General features: G+C 40.4%; 1 protein-coding gene across 8 annotated transcripts in view; it reads right to left on the bottom strand.

The window, feature by feature from the left end:
• ATXN7 (ataxin 7) overlaps positions 1-23,636 on the bottom strand; it is an 83,439-nt gene that overhangs the window by 33,845 nt on the left and 25,958 nt on the right. For 4 of the 8 annotated variants that reach the window (XM_064667299.1, XM_064667301.1, XM_064667296.1 and 1 more), the window contains exons 3-5: positions 22,661-22,865; positions 22,251-22,505; positions 21,694-21,762 (exon numbers count right to left, since the gene is read on the bottom strand). In XM_064667299.1, the coding sequence (XP_064523369.1) occupies positions 21,694-21,762; positions 22,251-22,494 (313 nt within the window). In that variant the 5' untranslated portion in view covers positions 22,495-22,505; positions 22,661-22,865. Of the gene's footprint in view, positions 1-21,693; positions 21,763-21,936; positions 22,049-22,250; positions 22,506-22,660; positions 22,910-23,636 lie in introns of those variants that run through there. The other 4 variants (XM_064667303.1, XM_064667302.1, XM_064667298.1 and 1 more) reach the window with 3 other exon arrangements.

The following is a 23,636-nucleotide window of genomic DNA, read 5'->3' on the forward strand; positions in this document are numbered from 1 at the left end:
CAGTGTGTCAGAGCATGTGTGGATTTTGGAGATAACACACATACTTGTAGACTTTTACTAATAAAATTAGTTTCTACAATTTTAAGAATACAGTTTCTTAATAATATATTTAACAGTTATAACTGCATTCAGAGACTACTGGAGCAATAAATTCAGCATTTACTACACAACTTAAAGGTACATTACATTTATATTACTAAAAATGTTATTCAATAATTAAAAGACAAAAAAACAGGAAACTGCAAACATTATATGTGGCTGTAACCCAATTTAAAGGTTTAAAATTGATATAAGCAAGTTTATTTTCCTATAAAAACCCTCAAGTAATAGATTTATCTTAACAGTAACTTAGAAAATAAGTTAAACTTATCTACCCCTGTGCTAGAACTGCCCCAGAGTTTCGTTTTACATCTACTAATTTATGCATATTTTTAACAGCAACCACAGTTTTATTCATTAATAGAACACCAATTGTGAAATAAATTGAGTGTGCTGCATGCTAAGAGTGAGTGTGCCATAACACAAGGCAGCCACTGGCAGAATGACACCATCAGCCCTGTAGAGCCCCACGGACTCCACTTTGTTTCTCATGGACAGAACATATCCACACCGAACTTCCAGAATTAAGGACTCTCCTTGTAGTATGTATCTTCATCATAAAAAATTAACTACTTTTCTCTAAAACACACAATCTATCCCAGGTTTTCCAGAAACCTTACTAGTGTTACACCAAAATTAAGCACGATACCTGCAACAACAGCTCCAACCGGATTTTGCAGTTGGACGCAAATGACCAAGGACATCTGACTCGGCTGAGAGAGATCACAGCTACACTCATCTAAGTCACAGGCACCTTTTTGCAACTGAGGTTACATTAAATAAACAAATCATCTCATCTGCGCTTCATTAAATAGCGACTCTTGCTTACTTATTTATATGATATCCTTTAAAAAAAGCATTAAGACCTCCAGTACGCTCAAGTACTGCAAACTAAGCACAGCTAGTAAATACATGCTGAGGAGGGGGGGATCAAATAGGAATAATAAACTTCTATTTTTCAATATCTACTTTCCATGATGTAATATTAAGCTAGGTAAGAAAACAAGTATGAACTTAAATGTCATTGCTAATATTTCGTGCAGGAGCTCTTCGCACGTATAAAAGTTTCCACACAGCAAGCAAATACTCCAGGGTCACTTCCACCTGACTACCAATCCTCCAGGATGAATGGGACAATAACAGTGTGCACTGCCTGATATTTACGTTGTTAATAGCCCACAGAGAGGCTGCTACTGTGTGATGTCCAACGAACTGTAAATCCACACCCTGGAATCTGTTCCCATTACTGCACCGTTCAGACCTCACTGGATTCTCAGACTTTACACCATATTGTACAGAATGCAAGGGGGAATAGTGAACATGAGAGAAGGACCGTCTGCTCTGTGTCTCCTGCAAAATAAAGCACCCCTTGATACTACTCTGGGACATTACCTAGAAGTACCATCACACTAAGAACTCTTTTATGAATATTTGCTGGCAATACAGAGCTCCAATTTTAAATGACAACTGAAACAAATTGGCAGAAAGTGATGCAAAAAAAAAAATGTTTTCTTATTTCAGTTTGGGGATCCCAAGAAATCTGAATAATTTACAAGTGTCATTTACACTGTAAAACACATCTTCAGTTTTAAAATCTTTGCTCCAAGTGACAGCAAGCAATGACAGAATACAGAATTAGGAAATACAGAAACTCACAAAGGACCATTCTAAGAGTAAAACCACTTGACACAGAGCAAAGGATTTGCTGCACACCCAAAATCACAACCTGATTTCAAAGGAAGCATGCACAAAACTCCAGCCAGATGGCACAAATCAGTGTAAGAGATGATCTACCCCACAGTGGTCTCCTACAGCACTGATAACAGAGCAGAACCCCAACATAACTAGTGAGGGAGCAGCAAAGGTTAGAGGCCTAAATGCAATTCCTTTTGTTTTCTCACAGGAGGTAAAATAAACAATAGCTTTTTATTACCCAAGCATTTGTTTAAAATAGATACAATTAAATTATGTTAGAGAAACTCATAGGACCCTAAATAACACTTGAGTCTGAGCACGCTGAGCACTGCATAAACACACGAGACCAGCCCAAAAGGGCCACAAAGCAGGTACCAGTGGGCAAAAAGCAGTACCAATGCTTCATGGAGCCCTGTATGTTAGCTTTAACAATGGCTTTGAAAATGTAAGGAGTGTAACACAAACAAGATCAGTTAAGACAACTGGAAGAGACCTGAATCCACACTTCCCAACCCAAGAACCTCATTCTTAGGCAGGTAGCACACCTTTAATGTGCTTTACAGTCATTAATTGAGTAGAGCAAGAGCAGGTTTCAGGGAAATCTTATTTCTGTGTTCCAACAGGGCAAACACCTCTGTGGCACTGTTATATGAATGACAAATTAGGCCATGCAAATATTAGAGAATAATACACAGAACAGTTTAACAAAACTCAAAGAAGAAGTATGTACCAGGAGTAGGCAATGGATGCCTAATTTTCCTGTTTCCCCTCAACCATTTATGAAAGTTCACAAGCCTTGCAGTTGATACTCTAACGCCCAATACTTTATACTTGTTTCACTTCATGACATGCACGTTCTCTATTTAAAAGTCTAATGAAGTTTACAGTATTTCACCAGTGTCATTTCAATGCACTGTTCCCCTGAGTTTGAAGATTACTTTTTGAAATACTTCACTGCAAATATAAAGCCTATGCCTCTCAAGGAAGAGCCTAGCAACCATGATTCATATGTTCCTCTTCCAAAGCTGGGCTCATTTAACTCTCTCCATCTGGGAATATTTTTCAAGGTCAAACTAAAAATTTAAATCGAAACCTCAAACTTTCCATGTATTTTTCCATAAATTCAGTGTTTATATGGTATCAACATACAGATACTATTATAAGAGCTGCTAGTCACATTAATTCTAAACCTGCTTCATTTACCTTCATAATAAGAAACCTCTGAACATTGTGACCCCCAGAATTCACTTCTCCTTTCAAATGTAACTTTGTTTTTAAAAAGGTAACTTTAAATGATGCATTGCTGCACTTGTTTAGGAAGACTAAAACAAGCCCATGCCATACACAATTCTGAGATAGCTGCATTACTTGTTGAGCATGTAATAAGGAAAATGCTTCTTATTTGGAAAAGGTCAATAGAGCACCATTTTCTAACAAAAAAAGGAAAAACAATAATGGACCATCTGGCATACTGCACATTAAGTAACATGGAGCTCAGCATGTCCAATCTGAAAAACTTTCTAACGCTGAGCTGCCATCTCCTCTTCTCTGAAACACATTGTGGAAACGCATAAGTCACTGAGTAATTTCTTAGTATTTCCAGCATTCTCTTTCAGGACAGCTACACTAAAGAAATTCATGCTTGTGGTCATTAAAACTAACTGTGTACTCTCAACCTCATAATTCTATTACTTAACATCTCACACAACAGAACACATAAAACAGCCTAAAACCTCCTCAGTTAGAGAAATGGTCAGCAGTTTGCATTTATTTAGCCACTAGTTTCAGTGGCTATCACAGCTGTATATTTTTATTGGATTTTTTTTTAACCCCCACAATATATCAGATTTCCTACAAACCTTGTTGCCCCTTTTCAGACAGGGACCATTGCACAGTCCATTTATCCTAGTATGTAATAAGACAGCATCCCTTCTAGAAATGAAATATCACCAAAACCAGTGAGGTTAAGATCCTCTCCAATACAGCAATCACTAGAAGAAGAGGGTAGGAATGAACCCTAATCCTGGCTGCGTGCAGAGACCAGAACACGAGTTTCCTATTTTCCAGAAGTCTGTTTACTGCAACTGAAAGAAGGAGGAGAATGAAAACTGAATCAGAAGAAGAGAAAGCAAAACTACCGAGGGCAGAAGTGAAAGGGCAAAGAACAAACTATCAGAGTTACGGCAAACGAACAGAAAACTCGATCAAACTGCGACATGAATATGTAAAAGCTCAGCAGAAATATTTTTCATGCCAAAACACTGCTAATGTTCATTCTTTCTTATCCATTCCCAGCATAAACATCTGCTTATTAAGATTATTTTTTAAAGTCTCAGTCTGATTTATCACAAACATGTATGCACTGCTCACCATTCAGTGTAATTTGGCAATGGACACTGTACACTGATACCTGATGTGAACAGTAAAAGGTTTTGGCTACAAAGATCCTCCCACAGCATAGCACAACATGCCTTCAGCACAGCACCAACCTGGTTATACTCCCAGAATATTTTTAATCACTATAATTAATATTAGACACATTAAAACCATGATGCCCTAAACTATTAAATTCACAGTCACAGCAGATATAACCCTTTATTATTTTTAACTGCCCCCCAAACATAGAATGTACTTTTCTTTTTACAAGAGTCTGATCCAAATCCACCTTAAGCAAATGTAACAACTTTTATCAATTCACTAGCTTTTCCATTAAGAAATCAGGGAACTGTTTCAGAGTTACTATAAAAGGAAATTATAAATAGATTCCATTATTTTGGAATGTTGCCAAAATCTAGATTGTTTGAACTATTTACTTCATGAACCAAGTAAGATCAAATAATGTCCACCAAGAGCTATCTTGAATACATTTGCTCTGTACTAGCTGTGTTTTCTCTTATCATTAGAAGAGAATCAATCTTGATCATACTAAGGTAAAAAATATGCAAGTACACTTTGTTTTAACTTGACTTAACTGGTAGACCTCTTTCCCTACAGGCATGGTTTTAACAGAACTATTATTTAAGATAACACAACTCTTCACTAACATCTGAAAATTTTTTGAAAAGAGGAGGGAAAAAACCCACAGCTGTAGTAACTTAAAAGCAGTTGACATCTTGAAGGAAAAGAAATTTTGTGACAACTCCCATAATTTGCTTGTAATACATGTCCCATGCAATGTCAGATCCTGATAAAGTAATTAAAATATTTCTGTTGTTTTACCTTTTACGGCTGTGGAGAACATGAATGTCATTTAGTGTCTGAAAGCAAACAAAACCTTCCAAATTACTATTTTTAAGAGCTTGTGATCTGGGGGAGACGCACGAGGAGGGAGAAGGAAGGCATCTAACCAGCACTGAGGACCACAAACAGGTTGTACCAAACCCAGGCAGATTTCACACAGAAAGCTCAGCTCTGTCACCACCAAACTAATGACTTATAGTTGGCCAAAAAAGCTAAAATTCTGTCAAGAAATCTGCACAGTGGGCCAGTCCTGCTGAATCTATTGCTGACTTTAGTTGTCAGTAACAAGTAATCTTCAGGCACAAGGAGAATATTAGCTGCAAACTGAGGCAGCTACAAACAGCACTGCAAGGTATTTAACTAACCTGGTTATCTTAAGTAAAGCTCCCATCTATTTTAAGTCACACAGGCCCTTATTTTAACTGATATGAATGTTTTATTAAAAAATTAAACTGATCCAAGTTAGCGTCTCAAAACTTACCTTTCATACACAAATATTTCACTTTCTGCAACTAAAATATTATTTTCTAAACAACATATATCCAAACTATTTTCCAGAAACACTCAAGTGCTTATCATTCATGAACACATGTGTTTTTGTGTACTTATCAATGCTGAAGTGAAATTAAACTACTGGCGATTTTTTTTACTGTGTACTATGCAAGACAATAATAAAAGGAGAATATTCCTAAACAGATACTGTGAACAAAATAACTAAACCATGGAGTACTCAGAGTGCTCCGGTTTACACAAATTTTAAAACAAAGTAAGAGATTCTAGCAAAACATGCATACTTCAAGGTTTTCTGCAAAATTTCCAGTAATGAACACTTAAGTATTAATAGAACACAAGTATTTTACGAACCATATGTGCAGGCATGACAAATTTGTGCCTGCAAAGAACACATGCATAATCAAACAAACCAAACATAAAATGATCAAATTTGCACACAGAAACACTGTTTTAAAAAATCTGTTTTCAAAAGGTGCTCATGTTGCCTCATGCAAAAAAGCCTTTTAATACAAAACAAAACAAATGGGCGAATATTCCCATACCTGAGCTGTTTCACTGAGGGAAGCATTGCTGCAGCGTTTTCTGCAAAGTTATCTATTTCTTAAAATCCTTGCCAACTGCATTCTCTACATTAAGTAACTTACATTTTTTGCACATACAGCTTTGGAAGGAGGAGACATTTGAAAGGCACGGCTCTCCTTAGGTTCTGAACTTTGTTTCACTGTGCAGTTGCTGATTGATCAGGTGAAGGAAGGAACAGCTGAAAACTTGATTAAATGTTTTTACTGCATTTTCCACTTTGGCAAATATAGCAGTTACCCAGCATTTTATTGAAGTCCTAAGAATACTCAAACCTCAAAGTTTTGGCTCAGAGAAACGACTTTCACTTCAAGACTGAAAAACCCCACAATCTGGTTTAACTGGGCACAGGAGCTGCATTAGATTTGATCACTGTCATAAATCTCTACTAGTGTTAGAACACTTAATCTCTAAAAGTGGAATCCTCTCTGTCAGGTCTCCTTTCAAAACTCATGACAGTCTGTATTTCCAAAGCTACAGCTCTGTAGATTTTACTTTGCTTTCCCCAAATTCAAGGCAGAACCTTACCTGGTGAAAGGGTGAAGGACGACCTCTTTTCTGTGGGTTCAGTTGTGCTGCATTCCCAAAAGCCCATCCCCTGCATCATCCCCTGGAGTTACACCTCCAGCAAAAAGCTTTGCCATATGTTGCAGGCAGTAACACTGCTCTGTGCATACCCAAGCTGCAAATCCAAACAGCAATCCTTGTGCAAGGCTATGAGCACAGCAATTCTCCTGGAGCCTTCTTTCCTCCCTCTCTCCATGAGGATCCAGAATGAAACACTGACAGTCTCCTGTTCTCTAAAATTTAACAGTTCTGGGAAGTGTCTGTATCATATCCAAGGATAAAAACTGAGCAGCAGATACCAAAGAGAAGTGTGTCATGCACACGTGCACCTGCAAGCCTAGCGTGCAGCTGGGAGTTCTAATTTTAGGCTCCCAAGATTTGAATGTTCCTGTAATTATATATAAAACATATTAAAGCAGACATCTAAGTATTTAGTTAAATTCTTTGTATATGAATTCATCTACACACATTTTTTTTTTGAAAATCTAACACAAAACACATGTCAAATTGTTCAATCAAACTATTAAACAGGTTTTCTAAGTTTATTATAAGAATAATCCATAATTTCAGTGAGCAATCTTACAGAAGATTGTCAATAGAAAGACAGGAGTAAATTTCTCAATGAAACACAAGTAGCATATTTTAATCTGCTGAGAAGCTTTTTAAGTCTCCCCCTACACATTGTATCCTGTTACATGAAGTTTTCATCAGCAATTTGAATGAAGTCAGTCATCTGCAAAACTATTCCCATTTACTGTTTAGCTTTCAGACCTAAAGGTATTTTAAATTTCTCCAAACAATTTATATAATATTATGCAAATGCTGAACATACAATTTGTCATGTAAGAAATCTTCATTCAAAGTCATGCATTATTTTTAGGTGACATGATCTCATCATGCCACTGCTGTATTTTGGGAAGGCCAACAAATTATTATTTATGTTCCTATGTAAAAAAAAATAACCCAATCCTAAAATACCTTTAAGGAACCCTCAAAGATGAGTTGAGTTTTGCAACTACGACACAGAAATTAAACTGAATTCAGGGAATGAAAAACCTTGAATTTGCACAGTAAAATTAAAATCTGGACTAAGCTAATATGAAAGTGTACACAGAAACACTTCAGTTATTATGCAGAAAACCAGGGTCTATTGTGAGGGGGGAAAAATGTTCTGGATAAGCCACCAGTTAAACACAGCCTCAATTAAAATGAAATAAATCATCCATAGAATAGTCTAAAATGTATCTCAAGTCATATAGCCTGAAGCACGCTACAATTATGAATTGTTTTAACATCAACAGGCTTGGCACTTTTCTTCTCTTTCACAAGCAGCACTCCGTGTACTCTGCAGCAGCTGTACTTTTGGAGTAGGAAAAAGGAAGTTTCTTTTATTTAAACCTGAACTCACAGTTTACACAGAACAGCTCATCGCAGCACAGGCATTTTGATACGTTGTGAGTGCAAATGGTGAACGTGCTCCAGGCATCCCAGCCTCTCCCATCTCCCATCCAGACATGCTTTGGAGGGGAAAAAGAATTGGCATGTGTGGTTTCTGCTACTTTCCCTGTGCAACTGCCCATCTCCAGCCATAGGACTGGGTGCTGGCTGTGACTCAGTGCTCAGTAACTGAGGGAGTAGAACAGTAACAGACATTCACATACAGATTTACACTTTTTTTTACTGGGAACTGGAGGAATACAATGTACCCATGACTACATCTTTTGTGGTATGAGAACACAACAAAATTTTGTAATAATAAAACACATCATGTTCCCTGCTACCTAAGACATGCACAGTGCTCACCCTTCAGCCTCTCCCCTCCTCTTCCCTGCTGACTGCAGCCCCAACTCCTGTGAGACAGCAGCATGTTCTTTAATGCAAAAACAACACATCTTGGCACAAAGAATGCTCTGGCCACATCTGACATCATGCACCTGATACCTGAGAGAGCAAATCAGCATATCCAAAAAAAAAAAAAAAAAAAGGAAAATAAAACACAGGACCTGTCAACTGAATTGTATATCAATATTTTCTTTTATTAGGCAACCCAACTACCTAAAACCACCCCACCCGTGCCACTCCCATTCTCCATGCACTGGAACATCCACCTCAAAAATAAAACTGTTTCAATCATGCCTAATATAGCTATAACGAAACTGATGCCTCTTGATTTTCACATACCAACTTACACTTCTGCACCCCTCTCAATTTGGCAGGCACTATTAGTTTTTCCATTAAAATTTATTTCCTTTGCTTTACAGATTCACTGGGAGTTGATCTGATACAATAAAAAAAAAATAATATGAGTTGCACAGCAACAGGCATATAAATGTACTATAGCAAAAAAAAGCCCAACAGTACTGTGATATTTAATAAGATTAAAAGACAAAGTGGAAAATAAAATGGTTTTGTTGTTATAGCAGTAAAAGAGCTAACCCACTTATATATTTGAACACACATGTAGTTACACAAAGTATTTTGAACTCAGTTATTGCATACCTTTAAACAACGAAATATTACTATTTCAATTATCTAGCTGAGGAACTGGTAAACCTTAAAGTCTTTATGTCTCACAATTGATATATTCCAGCACATATAGAGCTATAGTCACCAGGGATTTCCTGCCAAGAGGGGATCCACCTGTTCAGAAGGGTTAGGCTTCAAACTAGTGCTAGTTGTCCTCTGACATACAGTTATAGGAATAAAAAAGGTAAGCACTGAAGGAAATCGGGCTACCCATTCACAGTATAAGGTCAGTAACTTCACTGCTGGCTGTTTGTGATACAACACAAACCCAGTTCAGCCTAAAAACTCTTCATGGAAGTTAATTTTTTTTTGTTATGGAATACTGAATTCTTCTAAAGAAGAAATTTAGGTTTTGCCTTTGCACATCACCTCCCCTTTAGAATAAGCCCATTGCTATCCTTATTCCAAGATGTATTTCTTCACTGTTAGGAGTGATTTGCCTTATTTTAGGAGCCCGCCTTCACAAAATCTTCCCGAATTCCATCTCCAAACATTACCCATAGAACACACAGAATAAAGACTTTGAAAACACTGGGTGAACAAATCTGCACCAGGTATAATTCTTCTATATCTGGCACTAGTTCTCTACTACTGAAATCACCCATTTCACTCGTAAGGTTGGGAAGGACTGCAACTTTTAATATTTTTAAATTAAGATGTATTAAAAAATGAAGCATCACTTAGATCATATTATACATGCAGAAGCTCTGAAAGGACATGTGTTAAAGTAGTTTTTTCTGCTCTTTAATGGTCTGGGCCTCTTTAACATAACCTGAACACCAACCCACTTGAGATGTACACAGAAGGTAACACCTTCAGCAAAACAAAACAAAAGGAAAAGACAGAAGAATTTGCTTGGACTACTTTATGTTCTGATTATGCTGGTTTGGTCTAACTCACATTTTTGACAGATACTTCCTAAGACTGCTTTGCTCCTCTGGTCTCTCTGCAGATAACAGCACTCGAGACACTTAGGAAGAAAGGGTATTGGATATGTATGAATGGACCTAAATACACAGTGGGAGGTGAAAATAAGGCCAGCTAGGGAGCAAAATGCTCTTGGGAAAAAGTACTGAAATGGGCACCAGCTTTAATTTTTAGACATCTTGTGTCAAAAAAGGACATAAAAACAATAAACGTGATTATTTAAGCAGCAAGACAAAGTCATCCTTATGCAGATACAAGATTAGACATACTCAGAGCACAGCTGTGCAGTGAGACACAGGCAAGTGGTGTCCTGCAGCCCTCAGAACCCCACAGACCTCAAGTGGTGGTCTGATGCATCATGTTGCAAGAGGAGGCCTGTCTGCAAAGGACATGTCAGGGAAGACATGGAGCCAGTTTTAAGAAACAGCCACAGCAAAGAACACAGAGTTGGTATTTTTAAAAGGCATGCAAAAGGACATTTCAGAGCACCAGTTAACTGCCCCTGGATGATTCAGGATGACAACAGTAAGTAAGATTAAATTGGTATCAGGAATTTGAAAGGATTTCAAATATCAGGATCCTTTGATATTATAATAAATTTGTAGAGTTTACCATCCCCCAGTACACTGAAAACAAATAACACATCCACCTTCCTAAAGCAGCCAAAAGATAACTACTGCAAACATATCTAGGATAACAAAACCATGGTTTACAACAGAAGCAGATCCTTTGCCAGACACAGCAGTTGCACGCACATGAATTTTAGGACCTAGGCTGGGATCTTCGGCTCAAACCCGCTCGGAGACTATGGCAATCTCTAGTGGTGCCTATCCAGGGTAGGCAGGAAGCCAAAGCCACTGCTGCCAAACTTGTTGAGCCAGTCCTCCCAGTGCTGGCCCACAATGCACCGCTTTGTGTTTGGAAATTGCTCAAAAGCTTTTGCTTCCAGCAACAGTGTGGAGCACTTGGGGAAAGATGCCAAAGGAGTCCAAGAAAGGGTATGGCCAGGCCACCATAGGAGTAGGGACACCCCAACCGCTCCTGTCAGTCGGTGACATCACCCTGAATCACTGTGATGACACCATGCTTCCTGTGAGACCTTGGTCACAACTCTACTCACACGACTGCAGGAAAACTCCTGGGATGATTAAATTATAAATAAAACTGATGATGCTGCATCTTACCATCATGTCTCCCCATTCTACAACAAAGAGCACCATCTATCCAGGCTGTGATTTTGACCTTTCCTGGGAGAGAGGTCTTCCTTCACATTGTTGTGGTTGTCCACAGCAATTCTGCATGGCGTCAGCAGGAGGACAGAGAATTGCAGTGTTGCACAGAGAACCCCTTTTGCATCCCAAGCAGTTGTAAACAAGCCTCAGATGAGACACGTTGACAGCGCACTGAAGATTTTACTCCTGTGCTCTACCTACTCTGCGGATAAAAATAGTATTCTTATCTCCAAGGCTATCAAGCTAGCGCTTCAGATCATTAAATTCAGGCCACAAAAACAACAGAAGATACTTGCAAGTTTTATTCCAGCAAATGTCACAGTGGTCTGTGCCCCTCCATTTCAGGGCACAAGCTGAGAGTCAGGCAGAACCAAAAGGAAATTTCCTAAACAAAGACTGATGCATTTCGGACTTCTCCAAACACCCCATGGAAACAGTGGTGTTTGGAGGCACAGCACACCAGGCACAGCAAACTGAGTCAGCTGGATGTTAAAGCAGGTTCTAGAGAAGAAATATCAGACAAGAAGAGGGCTCTGCCCAGCCTAGATACAAAACATAATCAAATCGTAGCAGGTACGATTCAGACACTGATATTTCCCCCAGAGTCTCATAACACAACTGGTAGTAGAAGTCTTCCTTCAATCACTGAGCCACAAAAAAACCACAGAATTTAGGACAAAAATTTTCAATCTATTATATACACTGACTTTGGTAGGCAATGCAGATATATTGAATTTGGCTCAAAACTTCTCTATAAATTACAAACTACAATGTGGAACAGAAGCTCCTTAACCAGCAGGATTTCTAGACAGATGATTTGGGTAACACAACTTTCACAGAAATGAAAAACAAAATTGCTTTTGAGAATTCACCTTTAAGTACTTTTATGAAGGAAATGCTGCCTATCAGGAAATTATTTTAGGCCTTTCCTCTCAAATACTTCCATTTAGTACCAGCAAGAGCAGGACGACTGCCATCTCTGTTCGCAGAGCAGAACAGACACGTTCAAACGCAGATTCTATGTTTTAAAAAACAAATTATCTGAACATCCTAAACCTCAAAATTATATTCCTCACAAAGCAAAGCCCAGCAAAGCCTTCTTTCTAGCTGTTGGAGGCAAGTAAAACACTCCTTTAATACATTTCTAGAGTCATTCTAACTGAACGGGAACAAAACAGATGATTTTAACATTTTTTGGGAAAAGTGGGAAAATTCATGGGAAGATTTATTATTTTGAAAATAATTCACTTTCCAAATTATTTTATGTGGCTGTCTCAATAATCCAACACCCACACTGTCTGACTATTGGGAACACTTTCTGTTCCTTTGACATATCCATCAAAAATATGGCCGGTTATCCCAAATCTTCACAGCGTTTGAGGCCTCTGGATATTCCACATGACTATGGATTTGTTCTGAAGGGATAAAAAGAATATTTGGTATGGCAGACATTTATGTATACTGTATAAATGATGCCTCTCTCTCCTTTTGCCATCATTTGCAATAGCACTCCAATAAGACATAAATGATGCTGTAACTCTTCTTCAGCAGAGTAACCCAAATTCAGATGGTATTTTCTCCAGCTTACAGAGTTACTGGGAAGCACCTCAGCAATGTTAGAGAAACTTTTGATTTCTATTACCTGGCTTCCTGACATAACTAATTACTAAAAATAATTTTTAAAAAAAATATTAGTACATTAAATTATATAAACTAGTTCTTACTTGCTGTTTAGTTTTCACAATACACCACTTATAACTGATCTTGATTTACACTGCAGTTATTCACTGATACAACATCTCTAACACTCAAAGATAACCAAGATACAAGATCTACTATGCTATACAATTTTGTAGGTAGACACGTAAAAATCATATCAGATTCACTCTGAAAAGATACACAATCAAACACAGCCGAAGGGATTCGAGGATTACCAGACCAAATATGTGATGGAAAATCATATTCTTTACGCAGCCACCACCTTGTTTTGGAAACAACTTTACAGTTAGAATACAACTGTTATTTCACAAAGCAGAGACAGAGGAGCTGCTTAATCCAGCATTACTAGGAGGGAAAAAAAAAAAAGAAAAAAAGATTGTAGAACCACACCCTAGGTGTAAACTGATACAGATTTTCTTCTGTATTTTTGCCTGAAACAATAGCCAGAGGGTGTAATTTAGGCTATGCACACCTTGACAAAGCCATGGCTATAATATCTAGGGACTGACAATTAAATGTTTGCATAGTGAAGTACTTCTCTGCTGTCTGTCTGATCGTGAGGTTGTAGTGAATGTGGCTGTCTTCTCTCTCACCACTGAGCACCATAACCTGGTCCTGCATCCTCCCTCCAGTCACAAGTAAAACCCTTGCTGACTTCAGTGGCTCACACCACCACCTCACATCCCCAGGTAACACTTAATAAACCAATTTGCCTACTGACAACATCTACTACACCATTTATGCAGTCAATGAAGAAAACTGTAGACAGAAAACTGAGTTTATGGAGGATAAAATACAACATAATTTGATGTTCATGGAAAACAAACATCCAAACATCCAATTTACTGTGTATTCACTATATGACCTGATTTTCAAATTTAACTCATTAAAGCTTCTAAACTTCATTTTAATGCAAGCAGCTATAGGACTTCCAGGCGTGAAAGCGCCCAACCAACTTTCTTGCAGATAAAACCACGAGAGCTCTAGATTTCAGAACCAAAGCACACAACATGGGCTTACAATCTCAAAACTGGTCCCTATTGGATTTTAACCCTTCAGCTCCTTTGTATACATTTTCTCAGTGCCAGTTGAGAACGCTGCATTTTCTGTTGCACTGCAGTCGATGAAAGATTCAAGTCTTGCTTAGCAACAGAGGAGCAGATCAAGAACACTGCGTAAGTTTTCTGCCTGTTATAATTTCCCCAGATGAGAAGGGAGGCATAACCAATGATCTCTTTCACCTTGTATTATCAATGAAGTTTGCCTATGGGCTATGCCAAAGCTATTGGAAGTGGAAATCGGGGTGGGGGTGAGCTGGTAAATAAACAATCTTTCTCACAGGAAAACAGGTTACCACAAACCAGCTTATTCCACAAGGGCTGATGAGCAGTGTTTACACACAAGTAACTGAGCATTTGAGTATTTCTAATCTACCTGAGCCAATAACCCATGATATTTACCATCATGGTGACCATTTCTAAAGGTAGCAATCACAACTCCAAGCAATGTGGGAGCAGCTGTGTGTGTAGTTTACTTTGATGAAGTCATATCCTGTCATACCCCGTAGTATCTGGGATTACCACGAGTATCTGACTTGCCATGAGAATCAGTCCAAGAGCCACAGCATCACCAGTCCTGGCTCACAGCTGCACAGGCAAGGACAGCTTTTGACTGTGCAAAGCCTTCTAGCAATGAGAACACAGATTACAACAAATTCATTGCTTTCCATGACAACTGCTTTTACAGTCATGCTATTTGCTCCATTATACTTTGAATTTTCTTTGTCAGATTTTAACACTCGTTGCTAAAAAACTTGAAGTGTAATACAAAGCTCTATTCACCTCTGTGCTGTCACCTACACTGTAAGAATGCCTAGGAAATAATGTTGAGTATCATACATATGGGGAAGTTCCACAGCAGTGGTGATTTCATTCATTACACAGGAAGAGAAACAATTTTTAAGCATCTTAGCTATTATTTAGAGTACTTAATTACAAGTCAAACATTATAAGGGTTTGTGAAAGATACAATCTTTTCTGTCTTGTAAGCAGTAAGAGATCACACCTATCCCCAGCCGACCTTTGGCAGTTACAGCCACAGTCTGGGCATAGCCAGGAGAGGTGTAAGAACTGGATAGATTTGCTTTTATAGATCCACTGCAATAGAAGAAATAGCTTTTAAAATAGTTACCTTAGAGAGAGTAATCTGCATCCTCTTAACCCAATTTATTTAAAAGTATCCTTCACTAAGCCTTTTTGTCTTTCCTGCTCTACTTAGAAGATAATGTTACCAACTCGTGAGAAAGTCACATTTCTACATATTTATTGCACTGTTCTTCTGTTACTGAGCATTTGTTGTTAAATATAGCACAGAAACTATACAAAAAGCAATCTTTAACCAAGTATTATCAAGATATCACCTCTTCTGCACAGGGATAACCTAGCTAATCACACATACCACTTAAGAAGCATTAGATAACAGTGAATTCCCGACTGTTACATACGTGTATAGACAACTATTTCAAAAGGTTCTTATTAAAAGAAAATATCCTGCCTTCTCACATATTATGGATAGACTGAGGCAGTTTTGTGGCTGCAGTTCCAGTGACAGTCTCCAAGGCCTTGCAATATCACACTAATATGGTAATATCTAAAACCTGCAAAGTATCTTTAAAGCATATGAGATGACACAGTTCTAACTTGCAGTCTAACATCACAATATTCTATTTATAACATCTGACTCATCTCGTCAGAAATAATTAAATATTGTAAACAGAACTTGGATTTAAGGAGAAAAAATAACAAGAAGAAAATGAGAGTCAGTCACTGCAAAGAATTTCAAAAGTAGCATCCTTTCAAATTGCATGTTTTTCTAGCAATCTCATAAAATCTCCGCAATTTTCTTACACAGTTCAATGCAATTTTAAAGTCTCCTTGTAACTGTTTTACGATAACCAGCCCACAGATCCTTAAAACTTGTTGTGTAAATAGTCAATTAAAATGCAATGAAATGAAGAAGAGATTTATCTGATTACAGACTGTGAAGAGCTATGCAGAATGTCAAAAAAGAAGCATGGCACTTTGTACTGCTACCTTAAAATATTTATTTCAATCTATTAAAAATTCTCACAGTGTATTTGCAGGCAGTCAAGGACTATAGAGCCCTCTAAGCATCTCTGACATGATTTAACACAAGAAAAATCAACTCAATTGAGCACTTCCCAAGGTTGAATAAAAACAAATTTAAATTTGAAATAAGATGCTGTCTCTTACTTGTATTTACAACTTAATATTGAAACAGAAGTTTCACCACCACTTTAATTATTTATTGAACCTGCTACTGGGAAAATTCTAGACCTTGGGCTTCTAGTGAGCCTTTCTGGCCCAGTCCTGCATTTCACTGCTCAACCCTGCCCAGCAAGGGCTCGAGAAGAACGAGAGTTCATTGCATAGCTCTTAGTACCATCACAGCTCTGGTAACTTCCATTAATAGCAATTAATATAATCAAATCTCAAAGCTTCTGCTGAATGCCCTAGAGGTTCATGGAGTCTTTTATTTTTATCCCCAGGACATATTAACTGTCAAAGACCAGAAGTTCAACTGTTATCAGGTGACACGATGCCGAACAGAATTTGCTCCCACCTGCTCTCCTGACTGATTGTACAGTCACAAAGTCTTCTGGAGAGTTTTCTGAAGGTGCCTACCAAAAGCTGACAATCTGCATTCCCACAGAAAATTAAACACTTGCTTTAGTAAGACAGAATAGTCTAAAAACTGTAAGACTGGTACCACGCGACGTCACCCCACAGCCAGCACCAGTTCTGACCCGTGATACTGCTGAGTAACACTGACCATCACCCAACTAACTCAGCCTCTGATAAAGTAACCGCCTCCTCTGCATCTCCCCTCATGACCAGTTCATCCCAAATAGCTCAGTTACATACAGAGAGCAACCACAGACTTCCTTGGGATTCTAAGAAGCACCAAGTACAAACAGAACAAATCACTGGCAGACTGTATGGATGCTGTAAGGGTGGCCAAGATCACTTTTCAGCAAAGATTCAACTATCTTGATCAATGACAATTGATCAATTCCAGCTCAAGACCCAAGTTACACATGTTCTGTCCTCCTATAGTTTGTTGCCAGTTAACTATAAGCCATGGTGACAGTACCAGTGAAGTGCTTGAAACAGGCAGCACCAAAGGATTCACCTCTCAAAGGATGCAATACACAAAAATCAAACTAAAAAAAGGGACTCCGTGTGTGTAACTGAAAGAATGAGATGCTTAAGCTCTAGTAAAGACACCCCATGGTTTCAGAATGCACTGGATAAGCTATTAAAACCAAATCAAACCCAAACAATTTTAAATTGTCTAACCAAATCCCTCTTCTGCTCCCCATGCTTTTATTTTCCCCTCTGAGACACTATATAGTTTCCTTTTTTATAATTTTTATCATTTTAGATATTTAACAATTATTTTATGAGTCAATATAAGAATCTAACAGACTCTTACCCCAACCACTTCAAAAGGGTTGTACAGATTAATAAGTAAAAATGCAATTAATGATGATGCACATGGGTTCTTTCTCTCTGTCTCTCCAATGCAGACTTGGGAGTGGTGGTGGTTTGGTTTTTTTTTTTTTTTTTTTGGGAGGGGGTTGCTGTTTTTGTTTTATTTAAAACAGCACATATAACTGGTAGCAACTGGAAATTTTCTGTGAGGAGAGTCAGAATTTCTTGGGGGGAGGGAAGGTTAAGCCCCCAGCCCCAATAAACAACTTTATGCCTCACTGTTTCTATCCAGAGCTTCTCTACTCTTCCACAGAGCAAAACGAGCCAAACTGTTGTCAAATTTTGTAAGAAGCAAAAGTTCACTCTGTTGAAGCCTGTCAAAGTTACCACGCATGAACTCTACACTTACACACACAGTTCTATTTAGAGATCCTCTTCACAACAACGGCCAGAAAAATTTTTAAAAGCAAACTAAATTCAGCATGAGTTAGCCAGAATCCCCTGAAAAACTGTTTCATTAAGTGATTAAAGTTTGATACTAAGAATCCATTTTTTTCAAACTAAACAGTATCTGATACTACAGACACATCAACCTCCTTTCAAGATCTGCTACATCTCCAAGATCAACTGAATGTATAAAAACATTTTGGCTGCATCTGATTGCACACACTCCCACTATCACACAAACAAGTTTGAAAGATGCACTTCAGCAAAGTTACTTTTCAAAATAAGGAAAATGCATGAAGAGGATGAGATTTTTGCCTCGTTGTTTTGAAGTGCATTTACAGATTATAATGCAACATGCTATCTTTGCTTCATCACAGCACAAACTGTGTGGCAGGGGAATCATACCTCTAGCTGGTTCATAAGCTCTAATTAATTGACTGGAGGAGCCAAAAGATTGTCAAGTCAATTACATGTGAAAATAACTAATAAGCACAATTGATTCTAACATGTTCTTATATTGATAGGATTGTTCAGTACAAGAAGATATCAGTGTACAAAATCAAAGTAAATTTTAAGGGTTACTTTAAAGTAAAATCTTCCCATGATGATTTCTCATTTCCATCTTCTGGGGATTTTCTATAACAAGAGCAACCCAAGTCCATTGGGCCCAAAGCTTATTCCTGCAACTCTGATTTCTACATCAAAGTTCAGTGCGGACTGTTCCTGTCTCAAAAAACAACATGTAAGAAAGTATCCAATGAGTTTCTTACTTTGATGAAGGTATGTGAGGATCCCAGCAGGAATGATTGCATATTATGGATTAGCAGAACAGAAAGCTTATAAGAGCCGTGAAAAATAAACAGGGAAGTAAGTAAGAGAGACAAACACTGGGAGTTTGGGAAGCCCAAATTCAAATTCTAGTTCTTACTTTGACATGAGCTTCATTATGAAAAGGAGGGCTGGATGTAGAAAAAAGTGTTTGAGACTATGAACTAATTTTAGTTTCCTGATCCCTGTGTGGAACTAGCATCACTGACAGGTATTAAGGACTCATCAGGCTTCACAACCACCAGCATGCTGAGAGAGGAGCTGCCTGATCAGCAAATAGGAAATGCCAGCGACAAAGGTGTGTCTGGAACCCTGCCTCTCTCCACTGCTTGCAAATGTTGGCCCGGAATTACACAGTTATGTCCTTTATTCCTTTAAAAGAATAACAGGCATCATTCTTTTCCTTTAAAGCACAACAAAAGGAGAAGCTGGCAGTGTTAAGCCTCTTCTTTAATACAGTGTTACAACAACAGGAACACTCACTCTTCATTCAGGAGACTAAGACTCCACTGCCTGTGAGGCTGAAATCCACCTCTTGCCACCAGGCAGGATGGGGCCATTCCCACCAGAGGATGCAGAGAAACAGCATGTGGGAAAAGAAACAGCTACCACCCATATCCCAGTGGGTGAACAGGCCAGTGGGAGCCTGACAGTTGTTAAATAAAGAAAATGGTTCTTGGTTTTGAACCCAATTCTAATATGTGGGTTGTAAAGTCATGTTCCTTCCTTCGCTCCCTCTCCAGGCCATGAATATTTAATTCTTTTATGCAAACTGGAAGAGTTGCAATGCAAGGTTAAATTAGCCTAAATAACCTTGAAATCCTTTTGTGAAGTTGGGCCTCTGAGTCAACTCCCAATCGGTAGAGAAGTAGCTTTCTTAGACAAGGAGTTCTGTTGTTAGTTGTATTTAAAATACTGTGTGGTACCATGACAAAAATTTTGAGGTTAGAGTGGATTTGACAAAACTTATACTTTTGGTTCACCTTTCTGTGTTAAGAACCAAGGTTTACACAGTCCAATAAATGTTTGTTCCTCAACTTTGAAGGCAAAATTCTTCCTGGGAAAACAAATCAGTTACAGGATTTTCGAAGTTTTATTTGATAACACAATACATATATATGCTGGCATGTTTTGCTACTCCTCTAGTTCCTTAAGTTAATTTAAACTTAATTAATACCACTGCAGCTTTATTTTGTAGTAGGCTGAGCTCCCTAGAGACCAGCTACAGGTATACACCAAGTCAGTGTCTCATTCGTATGTTATAAAGCAACTAAAATAAATAGACTTCTGGAAGCCTGACAGAGCTACTAAGTTTCACTTTTAATTCTCAAAGTTTTTTATGGCCTTCCTTCAACTCATAACCCTACAAACCATTCACACAGTTGGAGTCAATGTGGAAAAGTTGTGTCTCAGTGACCAGCCTATGCAAAAACAGTTTCATGATCTCTCTCCAGAGGGGAAAAAAAAAATAAGATAGATTAGTCTTTACCCTGCCAGCTAATCGTTAAAATCTGGAAACCTTAGATGCTTGCATTTTAAGAGGTAGAAATAAGAGCAAATGTTTGAAAACCCTTATTAGTAAAATCTTTTCTACGATAACGTGCATGCTTATTGTTGTAAATGCTCTTTTAGCACTATTACATTGGAACTTGGCAATGAAGTAATAAAGTGATTTTTCAAGTGCCTAAGAACTTACAGATACACTCAAAAGATGGCAAAATGACCCAAGTGAATGTGAATGCTGCAGCACAGCTGCCTATTGCATCTTTCTTCCTGGTCAGTGACCATTGACTCTGATCCCAGAAATTGATTTTTCCCGAATTTTAGCAACATAGGGAATTCTACAAAAAATAGCCATTTTGATTCAGCCTCAGTATGGATCACTGCCTCCCCATCTAACTAGCCTGTGCCACCTTGCCTTAGGTTTCATTTGCTGTTTGTAGCTCGAAAGTCGATAAGTGCTGAATCAGATCACCTCCTAAGGTCCCCGGCAAGTCCTGCCTCCTGTGATTGTAAACCATGTTTACAAACTCAGTCTTCCATTTCTAACAGCATCAAACAAATGACTCTGGTCTAACTGTTCTAGTGTCTAAAACAGCTGGGCCTCTTCTCCAGCACACCTCTCAGACAGTCCAAGGGAACCAAGTACCAACAATATTAAGACAGTTTTAGAACCTTTCTCTGCTACAAAATAATTGTTAAACTAGAAAAACAAACAAAAATTAACATCACAAATCAGACTCATTCCCTTCTTTTTTTCCACTGCCTGTTAGAAAGTAACCAATAAACTACAGCTTTCATTCATCATCTACTTACAACTCCAAGTTGTTACTCTCGCAACAAACTAGGCCTTAATGGGCTTTTGCTAATCACAGGTGAAAGGTCACTCTCATTTAGCAGTGCATCAAGCAATAAACATAACATGTTGACATGACAGAGGAAGGGATTGATATTCAAATGCTGACATGGATTATACCAAGAATCAAAATATATTAATTCGAGAGAAGATATTATCAGTGTTGGCCACACATCTTCCTTAGGACTATTTATAGGCTAAAAAAAAAAGAAGAGATCCATACAGAAATACAGTAAAGACAATAAGTAACCTATGTCCTAACTCCCAGTTTGAGATTAGGTATTAATTTAATAGCAATGCTAATAACACCAGTCACTGACAGGCCACAGTCCCAAATCCAAAACTATAGGATCAGAGTTATCTTTCTCTTTTCCATGCAGGTCCCTCCTGCAACTAGTTACGAGCAGGAAAACTTCTCTGTATGCTTTTCTTAAGAATGAATTGCACTCACCTTCTCGGCAAAGTCGCATTGCTTCTCGGTTTCTTCCATATTCCTTGAAACTTTCTTCTAATGCTGTTCCTGGAACCAAAAAAGCCACAAGACAAGATCTCAACCCGTGCTGAAGTCGCAGGGGAGGGCTGTTGACCTGTAGCCCGTTCCCCCGTGGGCACACACCGGGCAGTAAACACGGGATCGCAGTGCCCGAGGTCTCCCGGCGCGGGGGAGCCGCTGTCAGCGCCGGGGATGCCTCACCTGCGGCGGGAGCTCCCCGCCCCACGCCCCGGCTGAATCCAGGGCAGGAGGTGTCGTGCTCCGGGGACCGGATCCGACCTCCCCGCACCGTGTCCCGGATTACAGGAACTGGGGCAAGCGCTGCCCGCTCCGCGCCGCTCCCGAGCCCGGCCGGGGGCGCGCACCGGGCAACGAATGTCGGGGGGGAGGAACCGACCCAACCTCCCCGCCGGGCCCCGCACCCGCCGCGCCGTCCCGGGGCCGCGCCCGGGGCACCCGCACCCCGCGGGGCGCGCTGGGGACGGGCGGGGGGGGCGGCGCGGGCGGGCACTCACCGTCGTTCCCGTGAAGTTTAGCAGCATCGACCCAGTGGCTCCAGGGCTGCCCCAGCATCGCCTCGGGGCTGGGCAGGGACCTGCGCTCCCCGACGGCCGCCATTGCCGCTGCGGTGGCGGCGGGGCCGGCGCCGCTCCCGCCTCCTCCGCCTCCTCCCTCGCCGTGGCGGGGCCGCCGCTGCCGCTGCCTGGCGGGGCCGCCGCGCTGCTCCCTCCTGACGTCACCCGCGGCCCGCGCCGACATTCTTTCCGCTGCTACAATGTAACGAGAAAAGTCAGCGGCCGCTTAAGGTGGCGCCGCGCTCTCTTAAGGCGGCGGCGCCGCGCCGCTGTCACGGCGCGCCCCGCTCCGCTCTCTCCTTGCTCTCCCCCCGCCGGGAGCCTGCGGCCCTGCGGCGGCGCCGACTCACCTCTGCGGCGGCCCGGGGGGCAGCGCCCGGGTGCCCATTATTGTGCGGGGAGCGCTGCCTTCCTCTTCACCGTGTAGGTGAGGCGCGCTTGGGTTTGCGCTAACAAAGCGGCGGGAGGGAGCCGGGGGTAGGGCTACGCCGCCCGCCAGGCGAGCCCCGGCTCCATGGGCCGCCTCGCTCCCTTGCGCACCGCGGCCCCGCGACCCTACAAAAACAACGGCCGCATCACAACCCCGCCTGGCACCCGCTGCCCCGGGAAGGGGGCGGGGCCGGGAGCGACGCGGCGGGCGGGGCCGGGATGGGCGCCCCGCCCCTCCCCGCCGGTCCACCTTAAACCCGGCGCCTCCTTAAAGGCAGCGGCGAGCAGGAAACTCGCTCCGGGCGGGCGCGTTCCCCCCCCGCCGCTCCCTCCCCTCCATCCCTTCCCTCCCTCCCTCCTTTCCAGCCTTTCCCTCCCTCTCCTCCTCGCCCCGGGCAGGAGGGGGGGACACCGAGCGAGTTTCCTGCTCGCTGCTGCCCTCGTTATACCCGTAACCTGTCTCCCGAGGGGAGGGTCTTGTCATTGTTATTCCACATTTCTTCTTAAACAGCTTTTCTTTTTTTCCCCCCTAAACTTTGGGATGACGTCGAGCGGTGTTAAAAGCGAGGATTAAAGGATGCTGTCGTGCCTGACGACTCATAGTAACAAAGTTTAAGCGTTGGAAAAACCAAGTTGTTTGATTAAAAAAAAAAATCTGGGTTTGGAATTCATTTATTATAGGGTTTTCTCTCCACTAAAATATTCAAGTACCAATGTAAAATTAAACTCTCAGGTCACAATCTGCAAAGACTTCTGGCCATGCTTGATGCCACTGTCAGTAAAACACCCTTGATGAACAGCTAAAAACATGTAAATCTTATGTGCTGCCTCCTCTATAGGTACTCAGTCCATGTGTGAGCTCGAGAGCATGGGACTGGCACCATCAGTGGAACTGCT

Source organism: Pseudopipra pipra, chromosome 11 (genome assembly GCF_036250125.1).
Source record: "Pseudopipra pipra isolate bDixPip1 chromosome 11, bDixPip1.hap1, whole genome shotgun sequence".
NCBI lineage: Eukaryota > Metazoa > Chordata > Aves > Passeriformes > Pipridae > Pseudopipra > Pseudopipra pipra.